The sequence below is a fragment of the Microtus oregoni genome, unplaced genomic scaffold (assembly GCF_018167655.1).
Source record: "Microtus oregoni isolate MIOR12 unplaced genomic scaffold, Mior012 000053F_ref0000044, whole genome shotgun sequence".
Taxonomy (NCBI): Eukaryota; Metazoa; Chordata; class Mammalia; order Rodentia; family Cricetidae; genus Microtus; species Microtus oregoni.
In genome coordinates, this window is record NW_024543829.1 from 9,878,480 (window position 1) to 9,897,574 (window position 19,095).

At 45.4% G+C, this 19,095-nt stretch overlaps 1 protein-coding gene across 3 annotated transcripts in view; it reads right to left on the reverse strand.

Moving 5' to 3' along the window:
* Positions 1 to 19,095, reverse strand: part of Grhl2 (grainyhead like transcription factor 2) — a 120,287-nt gene that overhangs the window by 37,603 nt on the left and 63,589 nt on the right. For all 3 annotated transcript variants that reach the window (XM_041637644.1, XM_041637643.1, XM_041637645.1), the window contains one exon: positions 7,533 to 7,627. In XM_041637644.1, coding sequence (XP_041493578.1) covers positions 7,533 to 7,627 — 95 coding nt within the window. The remainder of the gene's footprint in view (positions 1 to 7,532; positions 7,628 to 19,095) is intronic.

Sequence of the window (19,095 nt, forward strand, 5' to 3'; positions counted from 1 at the left end):
ATTGGCTCTCGCTTTGTGCATCCTGAAAACCAATATTTGCACACCTTGCCACATGTCTGGGGTCCAGAGATCTCTTCTTACAGTGTGGTTTCTGCCGTTCAAGGGGGAGAGCACTGCCCACTTAGAAGCATGCCCTGGGAAAGGCTCATCATGACCATGAGCCTTTTTATAAATTACTTTTCAGATCTATTTATTTTATTCTATGTGTAGGAGGGCTTTGCCTACATATATGTGTGTGTACCACTTGTATGGCTCATGCCCTAGGAGTTCAGAAGGTAACAGATTTCTCAGAAATGGCATCCCAGGTGGTCGTGAGACACCAGGTGGGTGCTGGGAATAGAACCTGGGTCCTCTACAAGAGTAACTCGTGCTTTTAACCGTTGCATCGTCTCCAGTGCCCCAAGTGCTTGGCGCCCAACATAGTAAAGCACAGTGTGACGGCACATGCCTGTAATCCCAGCACAGAAAATGGAAGAAGGGCAGTCAAGGGTCCATGCTCAGCCTCTGCTGAGGCCTTGTCTCAACAACAGCATCCGCTAAACATCTTAGAGGAAACAGAAATGCTGGAAAAGAGACAGACAAATGGGGCCGAGTAGACGGCTCAGCAATCGAGCCTTCAATGCTCTTCCCCAGGACCCAAGTTCAGCTTCCAGCACCCACATCTGGTGGTTCACAGCTGCCTGTAACTTCAGTTCCAGGGGAATCTGAGATCTTCGTTTGGCTTCTGTGGGCACCACACACACACACACACAAGAAGAAAGAAAAAGAAGGAGGCATGAAAAGAAGTAACAAATCTGAGACATGACAGATCCGCTGTGATTGGGTGCTGAGTGTAAGCTGACCTCTCGTTAGTGTTACCTCAAAGTAACCAACCACAAGGCAGGGAGTGGATGAGAAGATTGCCGTGAGTCTGTTCTTCCCAATTCCCTGCTTCCTCGTCTGAAATGTCACTGCCATCACAGACCTGCTCTGTCACCAAGCTGTCTCCTAAGCTAGAGGAGAGATTACTGACTTGTGCGCAGGAAGTTGGGTGGGGCTTGCTCAGCACTAGCTGCCCTTTGAGAAGGCAACTCCTGAAGGAGGACACCACCCACACAAGGAGAATGGGAAGACGCCAAGACCTCACAAGGGCAAAGGAGGTCTCTCTGGAGAACACTGCTCATCAAATCTCCACAACGACTCGGCCAACTTGTCTACAGAACAATCAAAGTCGTGCTCGGGCATCCCATGGGCTTCTGTCTCCCTTACGGATGGCCTTCAGATACACGAAGGCCTCTTACCCCTCCCTACTTGTCACCAGCCAATCATGTCAACAACCACTCCTCAGAAATGGCCTCAGTTCTTAAATGACATCTTTTTAATGTTGAAGCAAAAATCGGTTACTTGTCATTAATTAAAGTATCGAGGGGAATGGCTCAGGGGAAATGTCAGCATGACATGCCACACCCACCTTGCTGGCTCCTACAGGTTCAAATTTACAGGTGAGCTTCTATTGTAAATCCAGTTCTCTCTCTGTGTGTGTGTGTGTGTGTGTACACTCAAGTGCACACATGAACACATATGTATAAAGGTCAGAGAACAACTTGTAGGAATCAGTTCTTTCCTCCTACCATGTGAGTTCCAGAGACAGAACTCTGATCTCATCGGCATTGGTGGCAAGAACCATCACTTACTGAGCCAGCTCACAGGCCCTCCAGTTTCTATGTCTTTTCTAAAGCATAGAAAAAGAGGCAAAGTTAGAGGAACCCACCCTTATCTGCTAGTTTACATGTGAATGTGTTTTGTTTCTTAAATGCTGTACCTCTTGCATGGTTTTGGATAAAGGAAAGAGAAGGAAAAAAATTCTCCTGCACTATTCACATACTGGAAAAAAAAGTATAAGAAAATCACATGGAGAAAACCATAAAAATGAATTAGAGAATACCAGAGAAAGAGTTGGTGTGATGGGAAGATGAAGAATAAGCATGTGAAGGTAGAAAGAACCCACTGATATCACAGAACTGCAGTATTAGAGAATAATGCCTTTAGAAGGTACGAGGGAGTTCATTGCTGTGCAAGAGCCACTGCTGGGCTAGTCAGCACACACACACATGCATACACATGTACATGAGCCTGCACACACACAGAACTCAGTAACATCAGGCTAGTCAGGAGAGAGAGGCTGATGTTGGTTTAGTCTGCATACACACACAGGAACACAAGCACACACATGCACACACAAGCACTCCATTGATAAGAGCTTAGTAGCAGTGGTTGTGGCCATTCCCATGAACGGCTTTCATGATACAAAGAAGGAATAAGGATAAGGATAAGAAAATAATAAGGAATAAGGATAAGGAAGCTCTGAGCACGAAAGTGTTAAACCAGCACAGTATCCCTGCTGGGGCTGGATGAGTGTGGGCCCAGGACACTGAGGAGGGGGAGGTGAGTGGCCAAGCAGGATGGGGTCTTCAAATGGCTTTGCCTGAGGACGTGCAGCCAAATGTGTTTTCCCTCCTGACCCCTGTAAGTTACATCCTACATTCTGTGAGGTAGGAAAATCACAGGATCCGTCTTGTTTTAATGTCTGAGTTCCTTCTGTGAAGATGGTAAGAGAGGAGCCGGAGGGTAGCATCCGCCCTCCCATTTACCTAATCTTGCAGTGCTGGGATGCAAATCCAAATCTGAGATCCACACACATGTCCTATGTGACGGCTCCAGTGTCATCCTAAATGCTTGTTAACACAGATGTGTCCCTGAACAGCCCTAAAATGACTTTCTTCTTGAGGGGGTCTTTCCCAGTCCTAGCAAGCTGGAAGAATGTTCACAGGGGACTTGATGACAAGGTCCTGCTCTACCCTGGTGAGCAAAGATGCTGGCCTCAAATGCAACAAAGAGAATCCTCACTGTACCAGTTTCATGGTCATAAATTAGTCTAGGTTTTTCTTTTAAAATTGCCAAAAGAAATGCCTGGGGGTAAAAGCACTCGCCTCGTGAGCTTGACAGTCTGAGACCCATCCCCAGAACCTACATAAGAAGTTAGGTGCACCTTGATCTCAGTGTGTTTCCTGGGAGACAGGAGGCAGGGACAGAGAATGGAAGCTCGCATCCTCCTGTCTAGAGTGTGGAGAGAGGCAGAGGTAAGAGGCCCTGGCTCAAAGCAAAGTACAAAGAGAATCTGAAAGCTGACCTCTGACCTCTACATGCATACCCTGGTTCCTGTGCAACCATGCTTGCACACACAGAGACACAATGATAATAAACAAAAAATTTCTAAGGAAAGATGAGATTAATACTCATCTCTGATGGTGGTGAGGGAGAAATATTTTTACTGAATCAAGATCCTTCCAAAACATTGGCTGCAGAGAGATTTTTCTTCTTCTTCTTCTTCTTCTTCTTCTTCTTCTTCTTCTTCTTCTTCTTCGTCTTCTTTCTCTCTCTCTCTCTCTCTCTCTCTCTCTCTCTCTTTTTTTCTCTCTCTCTGTTTTGTTCTTTGAGAAAGGGTTTTTCTTTGTAGCTATGGCTGTCCTAGAACCAGCTCTTGTACACCAGGGTGGCCTTGAACTCAGAGAGATCTGCCAGCCTCTGCCTCCCAGTGCTGGGATTAAAGGTGTGCGTCACTATTGGCCAGCGAGAGATTTTTTTAAAACACTTAAAGGTGAAGAAGCTCCTTCATTATAGCATTTGATTGAGTGTAGGAAGGGGCAAACACAGAGACGGGGTGAGGGGCGGGGATTGGTGTCCTGATAGGGTGAAGGACCCAAAGAGGACTGTGATCCACAGCATTGTCACAAGACACCCAGCAGCACCCCAACACTATACTATACTATACTATACTATACTATACTATATGTCACCGTGAGACCTCTCTAGCAGGTCAGTCTTGGAATCACCATGAATGGGGAGACACCACTGAATGAAAAGGTGGAGGGAAGGGCTTCAGGACTCTCCTTGGGAGCCTGGGAAAGGACTGCAGTTAGGGCTGCCACTGTGTGGGTGACGTCACCGCCGTGGACGCTCAGAGCCCTCCCACAGCACTCTCAGCTCTCTGCTCTTCACAAACCAGCCCCTTGGAGACGCGTGTTGGCAAGCCTGCTTTTTAAGTGCCAGCATTTGGTGACAAAGAAAAACTTAGAATCATCCCTGTGAATGAGAGCGTGGTATACAGCTCTCCCGCCACATTCCTCTGGGCAGGACCTCAGGCATCTGTGGAATGCTTCTTCCCCCACTCCCCACCATTTCACAGCTGGCCAAAAGAAAACTGAGGAAGGGAAAACCAGATGCTGGAAGCTGGACTTGTGGCAGAGCCTGTAATACTAGCATTTGGAAGAGTGAGGCAGGAGGATTACTGGGAGTTCACAGCCAGCCTAGGCTACACAGAGAGACCCTGTTTGAAAACCACCCCCTGCCCCAAGAAAAAAAGAACACACATGTTTGGCTACTCTGGCCTAAGGACTAGGCCCTGAGCCTGCAGCTCACTGCAGGGACCTTGGACTGCACTGACTCAGCACCACCCTGACCGGTTCCCATGGTTCCCACACTGTGACAGTGGCAATGCTCAGAACCTCCAGAACCTCGCCATCTAGACACCAAGGACCAGAGACAATGCTCAGCCCAGACTGCACAGACCCCTTAGGGAAACAGGCCCTGTCGAAGACAGGCCTGGCACAACCGGAAAAACCGGCTCTGAGAGGCGGGCCATCATTGCAGGTTCTGCCTCCACCAGGCTGTGGCTGGGAGCGTGGGAACAGCCTCTCCAAGAGCTGCTCCCATCACTAAAGGAAGCTGAATGATTCCCTGGCCTCTCCATGCGTTTGTTCTAGAGGACAGATAGATACAGCATGCAAGGCAGCCACAGAGGCAGTGGGGCCACGGAGTGGGACAAGGGAAGGCACCCGGAGGCTGAGCACTGGTCTAGAACATGGGAGGCCCTGGGTACCACACAGGATGCACACACACTAAATAAATAATCAAATTTTTTAGAAGAGGAGCTAAGGCGAAGGCCCAGTGGGTAAAGTCCTTGATACATGAAAGTGAGAACCATTTCGAATTTTATTATGTGGCCAACACCCTGACCCAGGGAACCATAGAAGACCTGAACCTAGGGTTGATGCCACTGCGCATAAAAATTCAAACGTACATCATGGCTGGAGAGAAAGGGACAACTAGGAAAAAGTAGTGAGTGTGCACTCATCGTGAGAACCCACGCACAACCTTGCCCATGGTTTCTAGAACTCGATTATCCAAAATAATTCCTAGACCTGCAGCAACAACAAATAATCTTCTAAATCTGGTATTACAGTGTGTGCCTGTAATCCCAGACCCTCTCAAAGAATGATACCAACCAAACAGAAACTCCTTGTTTTTAAACATGGGTAAGAATATTAAATTTTGCAATGGTTCATAAATGCTTTAATATTCCCACGTGTATTGGTTGTCTTGTGAGCCACAAGTCTCTGTTCTCTGTCCACGTTAAAAAGAAAAACCCTGTGCTACAGACTGAGACCCCTCACGGCCACCCCTGCCCCGCCCCTTGAAGCCTACAGAGAATGGGCCAGTGTGAACGGAAGTGCAACTCCTGGCCTCGACAAGCACAGGCTTCCCAAGGCCACCGTTCTTTCTGCTTTGCTGCACGTCTTCCCCACAACTGCTATGCTGTGTTGCTTTTTGGAGTCTGCTTACTATAAACTCAGTGACGTTTTAGGGAATGGCCTCAGACTCTACGGACGTGAAAGCAAGCTCCATCAAGTCCGCTCAGCATCCCAGGCCGAGGGGTTGGCTTTCAGCCCTTGTCTCCAAATGCTCTTCTGGTTTGTAGAATCGTTTGCAGCTTTTAAAATTTACCCTTCAGTTAACAGAATGACAGCCACTAAGGATAGACATTAAGAAACGAAACAAACTCGCTACAGAAAGTAGCATGAAATACTTCCTAAAAGCAATTGATATTGTCAGTGTGTATAAGAAAATCAGCATGTCTGCCAAGTACATGTGTGCATACATGTGCAAACCAACAAACACCCAAGCACGCATGTGTACACCCAGACATGTGTCCACACACATTTAAAAAGCAAGTGAGCACTTGTATATGACAAGCGAGTGGTATGGAATGAACTGGCTGGACGGTCAGCTTAGCCCCAGATCAACCACCCCATCGGTTGCCATGGAGCCCAACTCTTCTGATTTCCGCATTCTCTCCTGAAACACTTCACCTCTAACAGCCATGACCACAGACTGTGACACTGAAAACATAGATGACAAGTCATGGTTAGAGCTAGCTTTAACACTGTGGGACAGCTGATGTAGAGCCCAGTGAGTGTGAAGTGGGTTCGGCCTCTCCCTGGTTACACTGTTGTTGGGTTACTAGGTCCCTACTGGATCTAGCACCCATGCCCCAGCAGGCTGGTTGGTGCAGTAAAGACATTCCAACATATCCCAGCGCTGTGCCCTTACACAGCTGGCCCCTTGTGTAGTAGAGCATAAAGAGAAAGACAAAGACAAGGGGCCTGGCTGAAGTGAGGGAGGGAGGGGTGGCAGGAGCCTTGGGACAGCACAGACAAACCTCTGTGAGCTGTGACAGTGTTGGGAGGGAGGAGGGAGCTAAAGAGTCGTGGCAGCCAAGAGCACGTGGTGAGTGCGGGCATGCCAGAGACACGCTTTGCCTGACTTTACCTGACATTCTGTGTGAAGCTTGATCTTCCATCCTGTGGAAAGAAAGGCCTGTCCCCTTCTCTCCAGGCTGCACTGCTGATCTGTCACCTTGTGCCCACTTGGGTCACCTTTCTCTGGCCTAAAGCCAGTTTCACCTGCATTGTTTTATACCTGAGTGGAAGGAGACACTGAGCAATTCATGTTCTTCTGGAAAGCCTGCCTGCAAACTCAAGCCAGTTTCCTCTCTCACCCAGCCTCCTCACAGAGGACAATGAGGCATTGACAGCCTTGTTTACACTGAAGACAAGGCCTCCCAACACTCACCCAGGTGGTGCACAGCTGAAGCAGAGAACCAGCTTAGCCTTTATCTGAAAAGTTCCTGTAAGTGCAAAATGAGGCTGAAGAACCCGAAGAAGCTGAGAATTACACAAACTTGTGACTGAGAGCAAACAGGGCTATCTGTGGAAACCTCTCTTATCCAAACCCAGGCAGTGGTGACATCTGTCCTTGACACCTGTTTGTGGGGATGTTATTCACCTCCCATCTTAACCACACTTGCCCCAGAGGAACAGAAAGGGTCAAACAGTCGACAAAGTGTTTCAAAGGGACAGTGCTGAAATGTGATTGTCAGTCCAGGACACAAGATGTCTGATGGTGACTTTGAGTGACAGCTGCACATTCTATAATGGAGCACACAACCTGAAGGACTGCAGAGTGATGCGGTAGCTGACCTTATTTTGTCAGAGCAGAGCCTGCCCACCCGGAGTCCCCACAAAAGGGCAAAGCTGTGAGGCTTCTAAAAAATGAAAAGTTGATTTTCTTCCTTCTGACTCAAATTCTAGAAAACTACATACACAGCATTTTGGAAGAGTCTTCAGGGAATAGTCAATACAAGTTTCACTAACCTTTGCCTCTTCGTTCACGTCCCAGGTGAAGGAAACAGCATTGTACGCGATCTCTTCGATGTTCCCAATGGTGTTGAAGCTCTCCTTGTAATCGGCTATGACATTGGAAGAGAAAAAAGTCTTAGCAGAGTAGCCAGGTGGTAAAGCATACTCCTGCCCACAGTCCCTGCACTGGGAGGTAAAGACTGAGGCTCTGGAGTTCAGGGTTATCCTTAGGACCAAGTGAGACCAGTCTGGGATACATGAGACCCCAGCTCAAAACACACCATTCACATACACGCCACACACAAACACACACATACCAACAGTGATAGGAGTCTCTCGATAACACATTGTCAATGAACAAGTTTTAAATTTGCTGATTTTTCTGGCTACTTTTGTAATAAACTACAAATTTCTGCTGATACTATTCCTCCACCGCTGAAACACTGTACACACGTTCTTTTATTAAAGGAGTAAATCTTTATAAACCATGTCTTTATCTGATTTGATCATTAATTCATTTTGCTTTTTTTTCTTATCACCTTCCTACTGGCTTTCTTGACAGGTCCTCCACAGGGACTTTTTTTTTTTTTTTTTGGAAAACAAAATATTCTGTCAATCAGATGGTGTCACTAGGACTTTGGTAAAGAAACTACAGGACAGGAAAGGTCTTCATGTGCAGATAGGGCTGGGGATCAAACACAGGCCTGAACATACTAAGCACATGCTCTACCATTGAACTGTACCCCCATGCCAAAAAAAGACATTGATAAAACTAATTTTTGTACTCTAGAGAGTTGAGTGGATCACACTTGGCTGATGGTCATCACTCCAGTCTCGGGCCTATTGTCACTCCTTAGATACTATGTATTTACTCCCTTCCATCCTGCATACTATGTATCCATTCCCTTCCATCCTGCATACTATGTATCCACTCCCTTCCATCCTGCATACTATGTATCCACTCCCTTCCATCCTACATACTATGTATCCATTCCCTTCCATCCTGCATACTATGTATCCACTCCCTTCCATCCTGCATACTATGTATCCATCCCCTTCCATCCTGCATACTATGTATCCATCCCCTTCCATCCTGTATACTATGTATCCATTCCCTTCCATCCTGCATACTATGTATCCACTCCCTTCCATCCTGCATACTATGTATCCATTCCCTTCCATCCTGCATACTATGTATCCATTCCCTTCCATCCTGCATACTATGTATCCATTCCCTTCCATCCTGCATACTATGTATCCACTCCCTTCCATCCTGCATACTATGCATCCATTCCCTTCCATCCTGTTTGACTCCCTCACCAAGACAGTAGCAACCAACAGGAGATATGTGCTGTGTATTGTCATGGGCATGGTGAGCTGACATCTCTGCTCACACAGCTTAGGTGTTTATAAGCTGTGTAGTACTCAAGCCAAGGTTGTGGGTGCAATAAATACTTAAGATATATTTATACTACAGAGCTCAGCTTTAACTGGGTGTCCTGTATTTAATATGGCAGCCCTCACCACTTTATTTCCACCTATGACTACGCTGAAACTCATGGTAACCAGCAGGCATAATTTCCTATTTCCTCTCCCAGATGATTAAAATGCCTGGTACCTCAGATAGCACTGCAGGAAGAGTTCTTACTGCTAGGATCAGAATGGCTGCAGGAAAACCTAGGACTGTACTCTCCAGAATGACTCTTCAGACTCCATTAGGAGAGGCTGCTGGTCTAGCCTCAGGCTGAATTCTATTTCCCCCTCTTTCTCAGATCTCTTCTACTTTCTACCCACCCTGAGGGGCTGAAAGTGGCATCGCTGGATGTTATGTCTACGTTTCTTATATGTTTACAAGATAACATCTCCTTGCTGCATCTAGCCAGCCAGGGTTCTTATGGAGAGCTCTCGCTCATTTTCTTTGTGTCCGTTCCTATTCCTGCCTGAAGAAACCTCAAAGCAAGGCAATACCATTTTTTTGGCATAGTTTTGTTTTGTTTTGTTTCTGTAACCTAAACTGGCCTTGAACTCAAAATGCCTTCTCTGATTACTGAGTTTACAGTTCTGAGACACTAGGCCCAATCCTAGATTTTTATGTTTTAAACAAAGCACATAAACTTTTTAAAAAAATATTTATTTATTTATTATGTATACAATATTCTGTCTGTGTGTATGTCTGCAGGCCAGAAGAGGGCACCAGACCTCAATACAGATGGTTGTGAGCCACCATGTGGTTGCCGGGAATTGAACTCAGGACCTTTGGAAGAGCAGGCAATGCTCTTAACCACTGAGCCATCTCTCCAGCCCAGCACATAAACTTTTAACATGCAAGGATATATATTCAACATAGGGAAGTCAGGCAAGTATGTATATTCAACATAGGGAAGTCAGCCAAACATAAATAATTTAAAAGCAACCACAGTCTGCTGACCCACAATTAACTACCTTTATACCTATCTATGGGGCTGGAGAAATGGCTCAGGGGTTAAGAGCACTGGCTGCTCTTCCAGAGATCCTGAGTTCAATTCTCAGCAACCATGTGGTGGTTCATAACCATCTAGAGTGAGATCTGGTGCCCTCTTCTGGCATACAAGTGAACATGCAGGCAAAACATTGTATACATAAGAAAGACTTTCTTATCTAGCTCCCTTTCTCCAAAACATGCAAATATTTTTACACAGTAATGTAATAAATACTTTTTCATTGCTGGCTGTATTGTTTTGATTGGTGCATCTCTAGCATCTTCCCATACCTAAACCTTTGGTAAGATTATTGTTGGGGACCAAATACCACCATATCAGACCTTGTGGCATGACTTTATTCTTGTTTCTATCTTTGGATTTTGCTTTTCTGTTTTAGTTTTGGTTTTTTGGGGGGGTATTTTGGTTTGGTTTTGAGGGGTTTTTGGGGGGGTGGGTTTTTTATTTTGGTTTGGTTTTCTTTCAGGGGGTAGCTTTGAGACAGGGTTTCTCTGTTATAGCCCTGGCTGTCCTAGAACTCACTCTGTAGACCAGGCTGGCCTCAAACTCAGAGATCCCCCAGCCTCAGACTCCTAAGTGCTTGGATTAAAGACATGTGCCCCCACCACCCAGCTGTGATTTTATTCTCATTGGTCACCCAGTTAACAGTTAGTAGTTAACTGCACCAGTGTTTAATTTATTTTACAGCTAAATGTTATATAAATTTAATTATATTCCATTAAAGTAAATTCTCAGGGGCAGGTGGAGCCTACTGGTACAGCAAGGGCCAGAGAAAGGAGAGGTTGGATTCAACACTGTGCACCAACACAAAAGAAAATCTAAAAAGCGCATTCTCAGAAATAAGGATTCAACACTGTGCACCAACACAAAAGAAAATCTAAAAAGCACATTCTCAGAAATAAGGATTTTGCTTTGTTTTGTTTTGTTGCAACAAGTTCTCAATGGGTAGCCCTCACTGGCCTGGAACTTTTGCCTCCCAAGTGTGGCCATTAAGGATGTGTGCCACCAGTCCCAGCTATCATCTTAAGGCTCACCAATTTGGTCAAACTGTTCTAGGGAAGAACAATTTACACCCAGGGTGATTGTGCCCTTTCTTCTCAGACCGCCTCTTTCCAAGCTGATATTCAGAACCTGGTTCCTTACTTTTGGCAAGCCAACAACTTTCACACTTAGAGAGAGAAGGAGAAAACCAAATTTGAAAACTGAATTCCTTGATTCTTCAGGAAGCACCTCTGAGATTATTTGTTTGAAGGTCAGCTGTGACTAAGAAAGCCAATGCCAGTCAGAAATGCAGACAAAGCGAGGGGATTGGACCAAGCACCTAAGAGACCGTGGATTCCTACATCACAAGATTTTATTTTCCCAGTTTTAATTTCTCCCCTAAAGAGGCTGAAAAAAGGAAAAGCTGCCATACCAAGTGCAATATACAAACACTCCAGAATCTTCTTATCTTGCACTCAATCAACAGACACGATAACCAAAATGTTTACTGTGTGCCAAGAGATGTCCTCACTAGGTCTCTCATCTTATAGCTTTTTCAATAGAGAAAACAGAACACAAGTAAACACATAATATAAATAAACAAGACAATTGTCCTAAATCTGCCTGCTTTTTCAAATGAAACTTGATTTTTCTTTTTACTAATGTTTCCAGTCCATCAAAAACAGAAAATTAAGATGAACGCAGTTTTATTAATTATGGTAATTGACACACAAAAGGGCAATCACACAGCTGAGCAAGGAGCCCCAGAAGACCTGGAATCACGGGGAGGAGCAAAGGTGATGAAACCCAGCTCCGTGATGCCCTGCTGCTGGCCATAAAGCCAAAACCTCCAGGCTAAGGTTGCTGTGTTCTGGACAAGTCAGGGCAAGTGATGTGGAAATCCATAGCCACGGACATCCTTCAGGGTGTGTCGGGTGTGTCGGGGTGTGTCAGGGTGTGCCAGGGTGCCCCAGAGCAGAGTGGGTAGTCATGGATTCCCATGGCTTGGAGACTGCCTGGCCAGTGCTGCTCAGTAGGTGGGGCCACCAGAGGCAGTAGAGGCCTTTGGTGAGGTGCAGGCCACTGCTAGAGATTTTCATTCCATGAGCATGGAGTGTGGCCAGGACAGCATCTCTGCCAGCTCCCAGACCATCTCGTATGGCTCCTTTGCTGCCCACTTTCTCCACACAAGGAGTCGTGGTTCTGTGGCAGAACAGTTGGCTCCTTTAGGCACTTTTGGTTCGTGCCTCACATGGTCTAAGAAAACACTTTAGTCTTCACTTACAAAGTTCATATAAGACTATCTGTCCCCCTAAAAACCTTTCCATGTTGGTGGACACACGCCATATACAGGAGGACCAGCCATCTCTCAGGGACTCTCAGACACAACCCATTCTAAGAGGTCTATCCTTGTGCCCAGGGTGGACTTCTGCTAAAGTCACTGACATCTTCTGGACTTCACACCCATAGGCTTTTGAGATGATAACGGTGCTCTAGGCCTTGTGCCAAAACCGAGGTCTTTTGCCTCCTCCAGTCCTTGCAGCTGCTCCTGCAGTATCAGCATGCCCACTCCTACTGAGAAATCAAGCTGCGGAAATCACAGAGCTACCACAGATCAGCTACGTTTGCGTTCAGGCCTGCCTGATACCAATAGCCACACTTTCAACTGCAATTTCAACCATAAGTCATCAGCAGACATTGATAACACATGCTTTGGTAACTACTTTATGAAGTGCTGAGGGAATGTATGTTGAAGGCAGAAAATGAAGCATTTGGGGACTGTGGGAAGTCACTTAACAAAGGAGAGCAGGAATAGGGCACTACTTTAAAAAAAAAGATTTATTTATTTATTATGTATACAGCGTTTTGTCTGCATGTATGCTGCAGGCCAGAAGAGGGCACCAGATCTCATTATAGATAGTTGTGAGCTACCATGTGGTTGCTGGGAATCAAACTCAGGTCCAGCCATCATCTCTCCAGCCCCAAGGAATAGGGAGGTACTTTTACAGAGAAGGGACAAACAAAAAATCTCCAGAACCCGAATCACGAGAAGGCTCAGGAAGAAGTTCAAGCAAGCCCATCCATGCAAACCAAAGGCACTGACTGGTGCAGTGGGAAAATGATGCTCGCTGAGGTACACTGGTCTGTACTCTGTCACTTGCATTTTAAATAAACGCTGACTGACCAGTAGCCAGGCAGGAAGTATAGGCAGGGTGACAAGACAGGAAGTAGAGGCGGGGCAGCGAGAATTATGGGAAAAGGGAAGTTTCAGTCTGCAATCATCACCCAGAGACAGAGGAAGCCAGACACAGAGCAAGTAAGATATGAGTGCCTCACCGAAAAAGGTACCAACCCACGTGGCTAACACAGACAAGAATTATGGGCTAATATAAGCTGTAAGAGCTAATAAGAAGCGTGAGCTATCACGCCAATGAGTTTATAATTAATGTAGACCTCTGTGTGTTTCTTTGGGAATGAACAACTGTGGGGTCTGGTGGGACAGAAACCCAGTTAACAGAGGCTCACGTTTTTTACAGCGTCTGTTGGAAGGTATTGAGTACACCTGTGTGCACACTTACCACATGCATTTCTGGCACATTATCCTCTGCATAGAAATTATGGGATGCCACTGTGTTTAATTTCGCAGGAGGTAGGATGCTAAGTGAATCCTTCTGTTATCTTTTACTTTTATCTTTTGCATACAATCAGTGGTCTGTTAATTGCGTGTTTTCTTTTTAACTCAGTCTGAGGCTACCTCAAACTGATGGTAAGGGCACCGTGATGTTGGATGGCAGTCAAAGGAAAAGCTAGCTCCTGAGCCTTAATTAAGTTTCGTGCACTTGGAGAATTATAACTGCCGCCCTTTAATTATTCTCTATATTGTTGGAGATTAAACAGGGTGGTATAATTAATACAGAAGATGGCACTCTCCTGGAAGACGTGGATTCTGCCTGGACTAGTGAAATAAATGAAGGTGGAATGCTGGAGACGAGTCTGGGAACTGTGCCAGGTCTGCGCACAGCCACGGCAGCAGCGGCAGAAGCTTTTTCTTGCTCCTGAGAATATGGCATGGTAGATATGTCTGGGGCTCTGATTCCAAAGGTCCATCTGGAGGGTGAAAGTCAGGCTACAGCTAGCAAGCGCATTAGCTGTGGAATCCTAGGCCTATGAACTCTTCTGTGACCCTTAGTGAGTTACTTCTGAAGAACAGAAATGCTACCTAAAGAAGGCACCGCTGCTTGACATGGTGGACAATGGCCATACCTGACCCCAAACATCTGTGTCTCCCATCTGCAGGCCTGAGTGATGATCTCACAGAGGAAAGTAGGTCATGTGAGGAAGGGAGGAAGGAAGGAAAAAGAAAAACTGAAGAACATATAAGCACGTTAAGTTCCTCTCCAACACTGCTCTTACTTGGTTTGTGTCTTAGTCTGTTTTCTGTTACTACACTGAATAACATGGGCTTTAGTAAGTTGCTATTAAAAAAAAAATAGCATGTAGCTTTCCAGGATAAGAAGCCCAAAAAATGGCCTGTAGTAAGAGCTTTCTCATTTCACAACCATGGGTAGGGGAATCACATGGAAACACGGGGAACATGCCAGCTCAGGAGCCCCTCCAGCACATCTGCCTCTCGTGACCCCATCGCATCATTCCCCGCTCACACACACTAGCACATAGACTGGGGATCAGGTTCCCAACCCATGAACTCTGGGGAACACACTACAACCACACTCGTTATTGAGGGCCAGGCTAGGACCATTGCCTACAAAGCTCTGTCTCCACACAAAACCAAACTCTTTTGGCTTCTGCGACACAGAATCTTTCAAGTGTGGACCTTTTTAAAACACAATCCAGTACGTTTCTGGGTGAGATCATGAATACGTGTGACCCAACACTGAGTGAGTCTTCCGTGTTCTTACTCTACAGCAGTCAATGTGTTTTGCTATCTACTCGGCAAAGCTCATTATAATGGCCTCCCTGGTGTGACTGAAAATGACATCCTTCCTAGGATTCTCTTTGCACTAAAATCTATGATTTTGTGTGTGCGTTTGGTTTCTAGGGCAGGAATTGTATTTCTAGGGAAGGAATTATATAGGGCAATGTTACGTATTTCAATATAATAACAATATAAATCAAAGTAAGAAAAACATTGCATTATAGAGTATTATTATGTTCCTTGTATGTCGTTATTTTTTTTATACAAGTTTATTTCACTTTTTATTATTTACTTATTATGTGTACAGTGTTCCCTCCACACCAGAAGAGGGCATCGGATCTTAAAATTGATGGTTATGAGCTAGTATGTGTTTGCTGGGAATTGAACTCAGGACGAAGAGCAATGTTCTTAACCTCTGAGCCACCTCTCCAGCCCCACTGACTTCATTTTTAAGAAGGCTTGTCCTTGGGCAGGGAAGATGGTTCAGTGGAGAAAGTGCTTACCAAGCAAAGCATGAAGACTTAGTTTGGAACACACACACACACACACACACAGAGAGAGAGAGAGACAGACAGAGAGACAGAAGGACACACAAGTGTGTCTTGACCTGCAATTTACTTCAAAACAATAATGGTGAAATAACCTCAATGATAGTTCATATGCCGTGTGTAAGTATGTATCTACACATATATTGAGCCTATATATGCATCATGGCTTAAAACTACACACCTAATCAACTTGGCTAGACAGAAACCTTTCTAATTGGTCTATGTGACTCAGAGAGTTTTAACTTGAACTGTTTTGTTGCTGGCCTACACAACGTTAATCTGTGAACCACACAAAAGCACCTGGCACCTTCAGAGAGTTTTCTGAATGTATAAAAATACAAACTGTGCTTTGGTGATCATTTAGACTTCTGTATAATATAGAGTGTTCGTTATCTGCTCCAGTTTCCCAGTCTCTTTCATCACTTGATGCCTTGGGGCTTTGTGGGGCAGAAATGGGACCTGAAGACTATCAAACACAGAGCTAGAAGTTACTGCCTTTCTTAGGACAGTCACTCCAGCAGTGACTCTGACCTTTCCCACCCCACATCAAATAGCTCCAGAAATAGTGGCCTGTGGTAAAACCAACTGATTTTTAAAAGAAATAATTAAAATAAAATAGAATCAGTTTTCTCAAATGATGGTACTTTACACTATTGCTAAGAATCTCAAGAAGTGAGCTCCTAGGAAGCATTCATGGTCATTTCAAAAGCCCATCATAGTGGTGCATCAGTTGGCACTAGACATAACTGTGGAAGTGCTCAGCAGAGGACCAGAGCGCTAAATGGAATAGATCCACATAGGGAAATGGCCTTTTGATCACCAGGGGTGCCAGACACTCTCAGTCCTCGCGTGGATAATCACGGAATCGTCACTAAATTGAAGCTCCCAATTCCTCCACCTTCTCGCTTCCCAAGTGCCGCACGCTGCCAGTTAAATCTATCAGACTAGCTTACAGTCACGGAAAGATGAATCTGTTCCATGAGGGGTGGGGGGGTGGGGGGAGGTTAGAGGACCAACATGACGAACCACAAGGATGGTTCCTGACATCTCCACTTACTTTTACTTATTTTCTAGCATTATTAGAGGGTTTGATAAAATTTCAAGATTGAGATGCTGTTCTTTTAAATGTATCTTTTGGTAAAGCTAGATTAGATTTGTCCTCCAAAGAGAAAAAATGATTGCTACGGTACTGAACAACGGTGAGCCTGGACAGGTAGATGGCTTGTCTAAGTCGGTCCTCCATTCATACAGGGGTGACTATGACCAATCACAACAAAACTTTTATTCTGGAGAATTAGTATCTTGGGGAAAGATCAAAGCGGAGATGCTGAGCTCCAGGAGACTCATTTATTAAGAAGCCCTTGCTTATTTCAACATGCATCTTTAAAAAGGGGAAACGCTACTTGAGAGGTCTCATCAAAAACATCCCCAAGTAAAGACAGCATCAGGTTTCAAGCAGAACACAAAAATTAAACAAATGGGAAGTATAAATTACACAATGAGTAGATTGCACCCTACCTATGGAAGACGTGCCTTCAGGGCAGTCAAGTCAGTGCCCAGAAAAGCAGGGGCAACGGGGGAAGGAAAGGGAGGGAGGGAATACAGCATTTTATAGCCCCAACACATGGCTCAGGTGTCTCTCTGTGTGTATGTGTGTTTGTGTGTGTGCCTGTGTATGTTTGTGTGCGTGCTTGTGTTTGTGTCTTTGCGCATGCACACACGTGTGTGTGTCCGTGTGTGTCTGTGCCTGTGTGTTTCTGTATATGTGCATGCTTGTGTCTGTGTTTGTGTGTGTCTGTGTGTGCACGCGCACGTGAGTGTGTATGTGTCTCTATGTGCATGCATGTGCACGCGTGTGTCTGTGTGTGCACGTGCATGTCTGTGTGTGCACGTGCACTGAGTGTTTATGTGTCTCTGTGTGTGCAAGCATGTGCACGTGTGTTTCTGTGTGTTTGTGTGTCTGTGTGTTCACACGCACGTGAATGTGTATGTGTTTCTGTGTGCACGCATGTGGATGTGTGTGTCTGTGTGTGCACGCGCACGTGAGTGTGTATGTGTCTCTATGTGCACGCATGTGCACATGTACGTCTGTGTGTGCACGTGCACTGAGTATTTATGTGTCTCTGTGTGTGCACGCATGTGCACGTGTGTGTCTGTGCGTGTTTCTGTGTGTGTTTGTATACGAGCACACTGAACTCTCATTACCATCTGGCAAAGTCTCTGTTTATGGAGCAGCTCCACCCTCTCATTAAAATGTGGCAGGTTGGGGGGGAGGGGGGAGACGCAGGACAGAGGCGTGTCTTCCAGAATCCACTACACTCAATCCTCCCTGGGACACTCCTGATTAGTCACTCGGGCTCAAATAGTCCCGAGAAAAGAAAAGCTGTTATCAGAAAAGACTCATTAAACAATAATGTTCTGGATCTAGAAAGACAAAACTTCCTTAGTCTAAGAGCAGAAAGGAAAAATGGGGGAAAGGCTACAAAAACATGCAACTCTGAATTTCCAAATCTTGCCTCTTTGTTTTTGTTTGCTGTAAAGCAATTTCCAATTTGTTCGATCTAGTAAAACTAACATTTTCTCGCTAGGTTTAAAAGGAGAATCCCCCCCTCCCCGGTTTATTAGCATGCATGATGCTTCTATGCTCAGTCATTGGATCTTAGTTACCTAGGTTTATCAAAAAACCTAGTGTGTAATAAAAGGGCAGCTAATACAAGAAATTCCATTGCTGGGCTGGAGGACAATCAGTCAGCCAAAGGCTTGCCTTGCCAGCACGGGGCCCAAATTCAACCCCCCAGAACCCAGGGTTTTTTTTTTGTTTTTTTTTTGTTTTGTTTTGTTTTGTTTTGTTTTAAATCTGAATGTGATGACATGCTTGCAATCCTATATTAGGGAGACAAGGACAGACAGATTCAGCTAACTAAGTCCAGGTCAATGAGCAATATACACCAGAGAACTGAGAGCCAAGGTGGACCTGTGGCTTTCCTACGTTCCTCTCTCTCTCTCTCTCTCTCTCTCTCTCTCTCTCTCTCTCTCTCTCTGTGTGTGTGTGTGTGTGTGTGTGTGTGTGTGTGTGTGTCTGTCTGTCTGTCTGTCTGTCTCTCCACATACACAGAAAAATGACACAAAATGAGTTCCTACAGAGTTGAGTCCCCTGTAGCACACTTCCTCGTTAACTAGACAAGAACATCCGTGCTTACCAAAACTGCCCTATAGATGCCCAAGGGCACCTGAAAGACTTGCTCAAACACTCAACATTGGCCAAACACCTACTATGTACAATATTCTGTACCAGGTGCTGGGTATGTAAATGTTCGTTCAGATAACCAGGTCATCGGGGTGAAGGACAGGATGAAGCCAACAGCCAAGGAAATAGAGCAACAGCAACGTGATAAATCCTGAATGGGGGAGGGGCTGCTAACAGACTGGCTCTTAAGTGAACTGTCTCGCGGGAGGGTGGAGGGTATGGAGGATATATCACCAGCAAGAAGAGCCCTGGAGAACGAGGAATTTGAGAATAAATGGGGGGAAGGCAGAAAAGGTAAAAATATCCCTATAGATATAGCATTGGGCAGTTTTCAGAGATGATATCAAGCTGGATTGAGACATGAATAGATTGGGATCTGGGGTAAAAT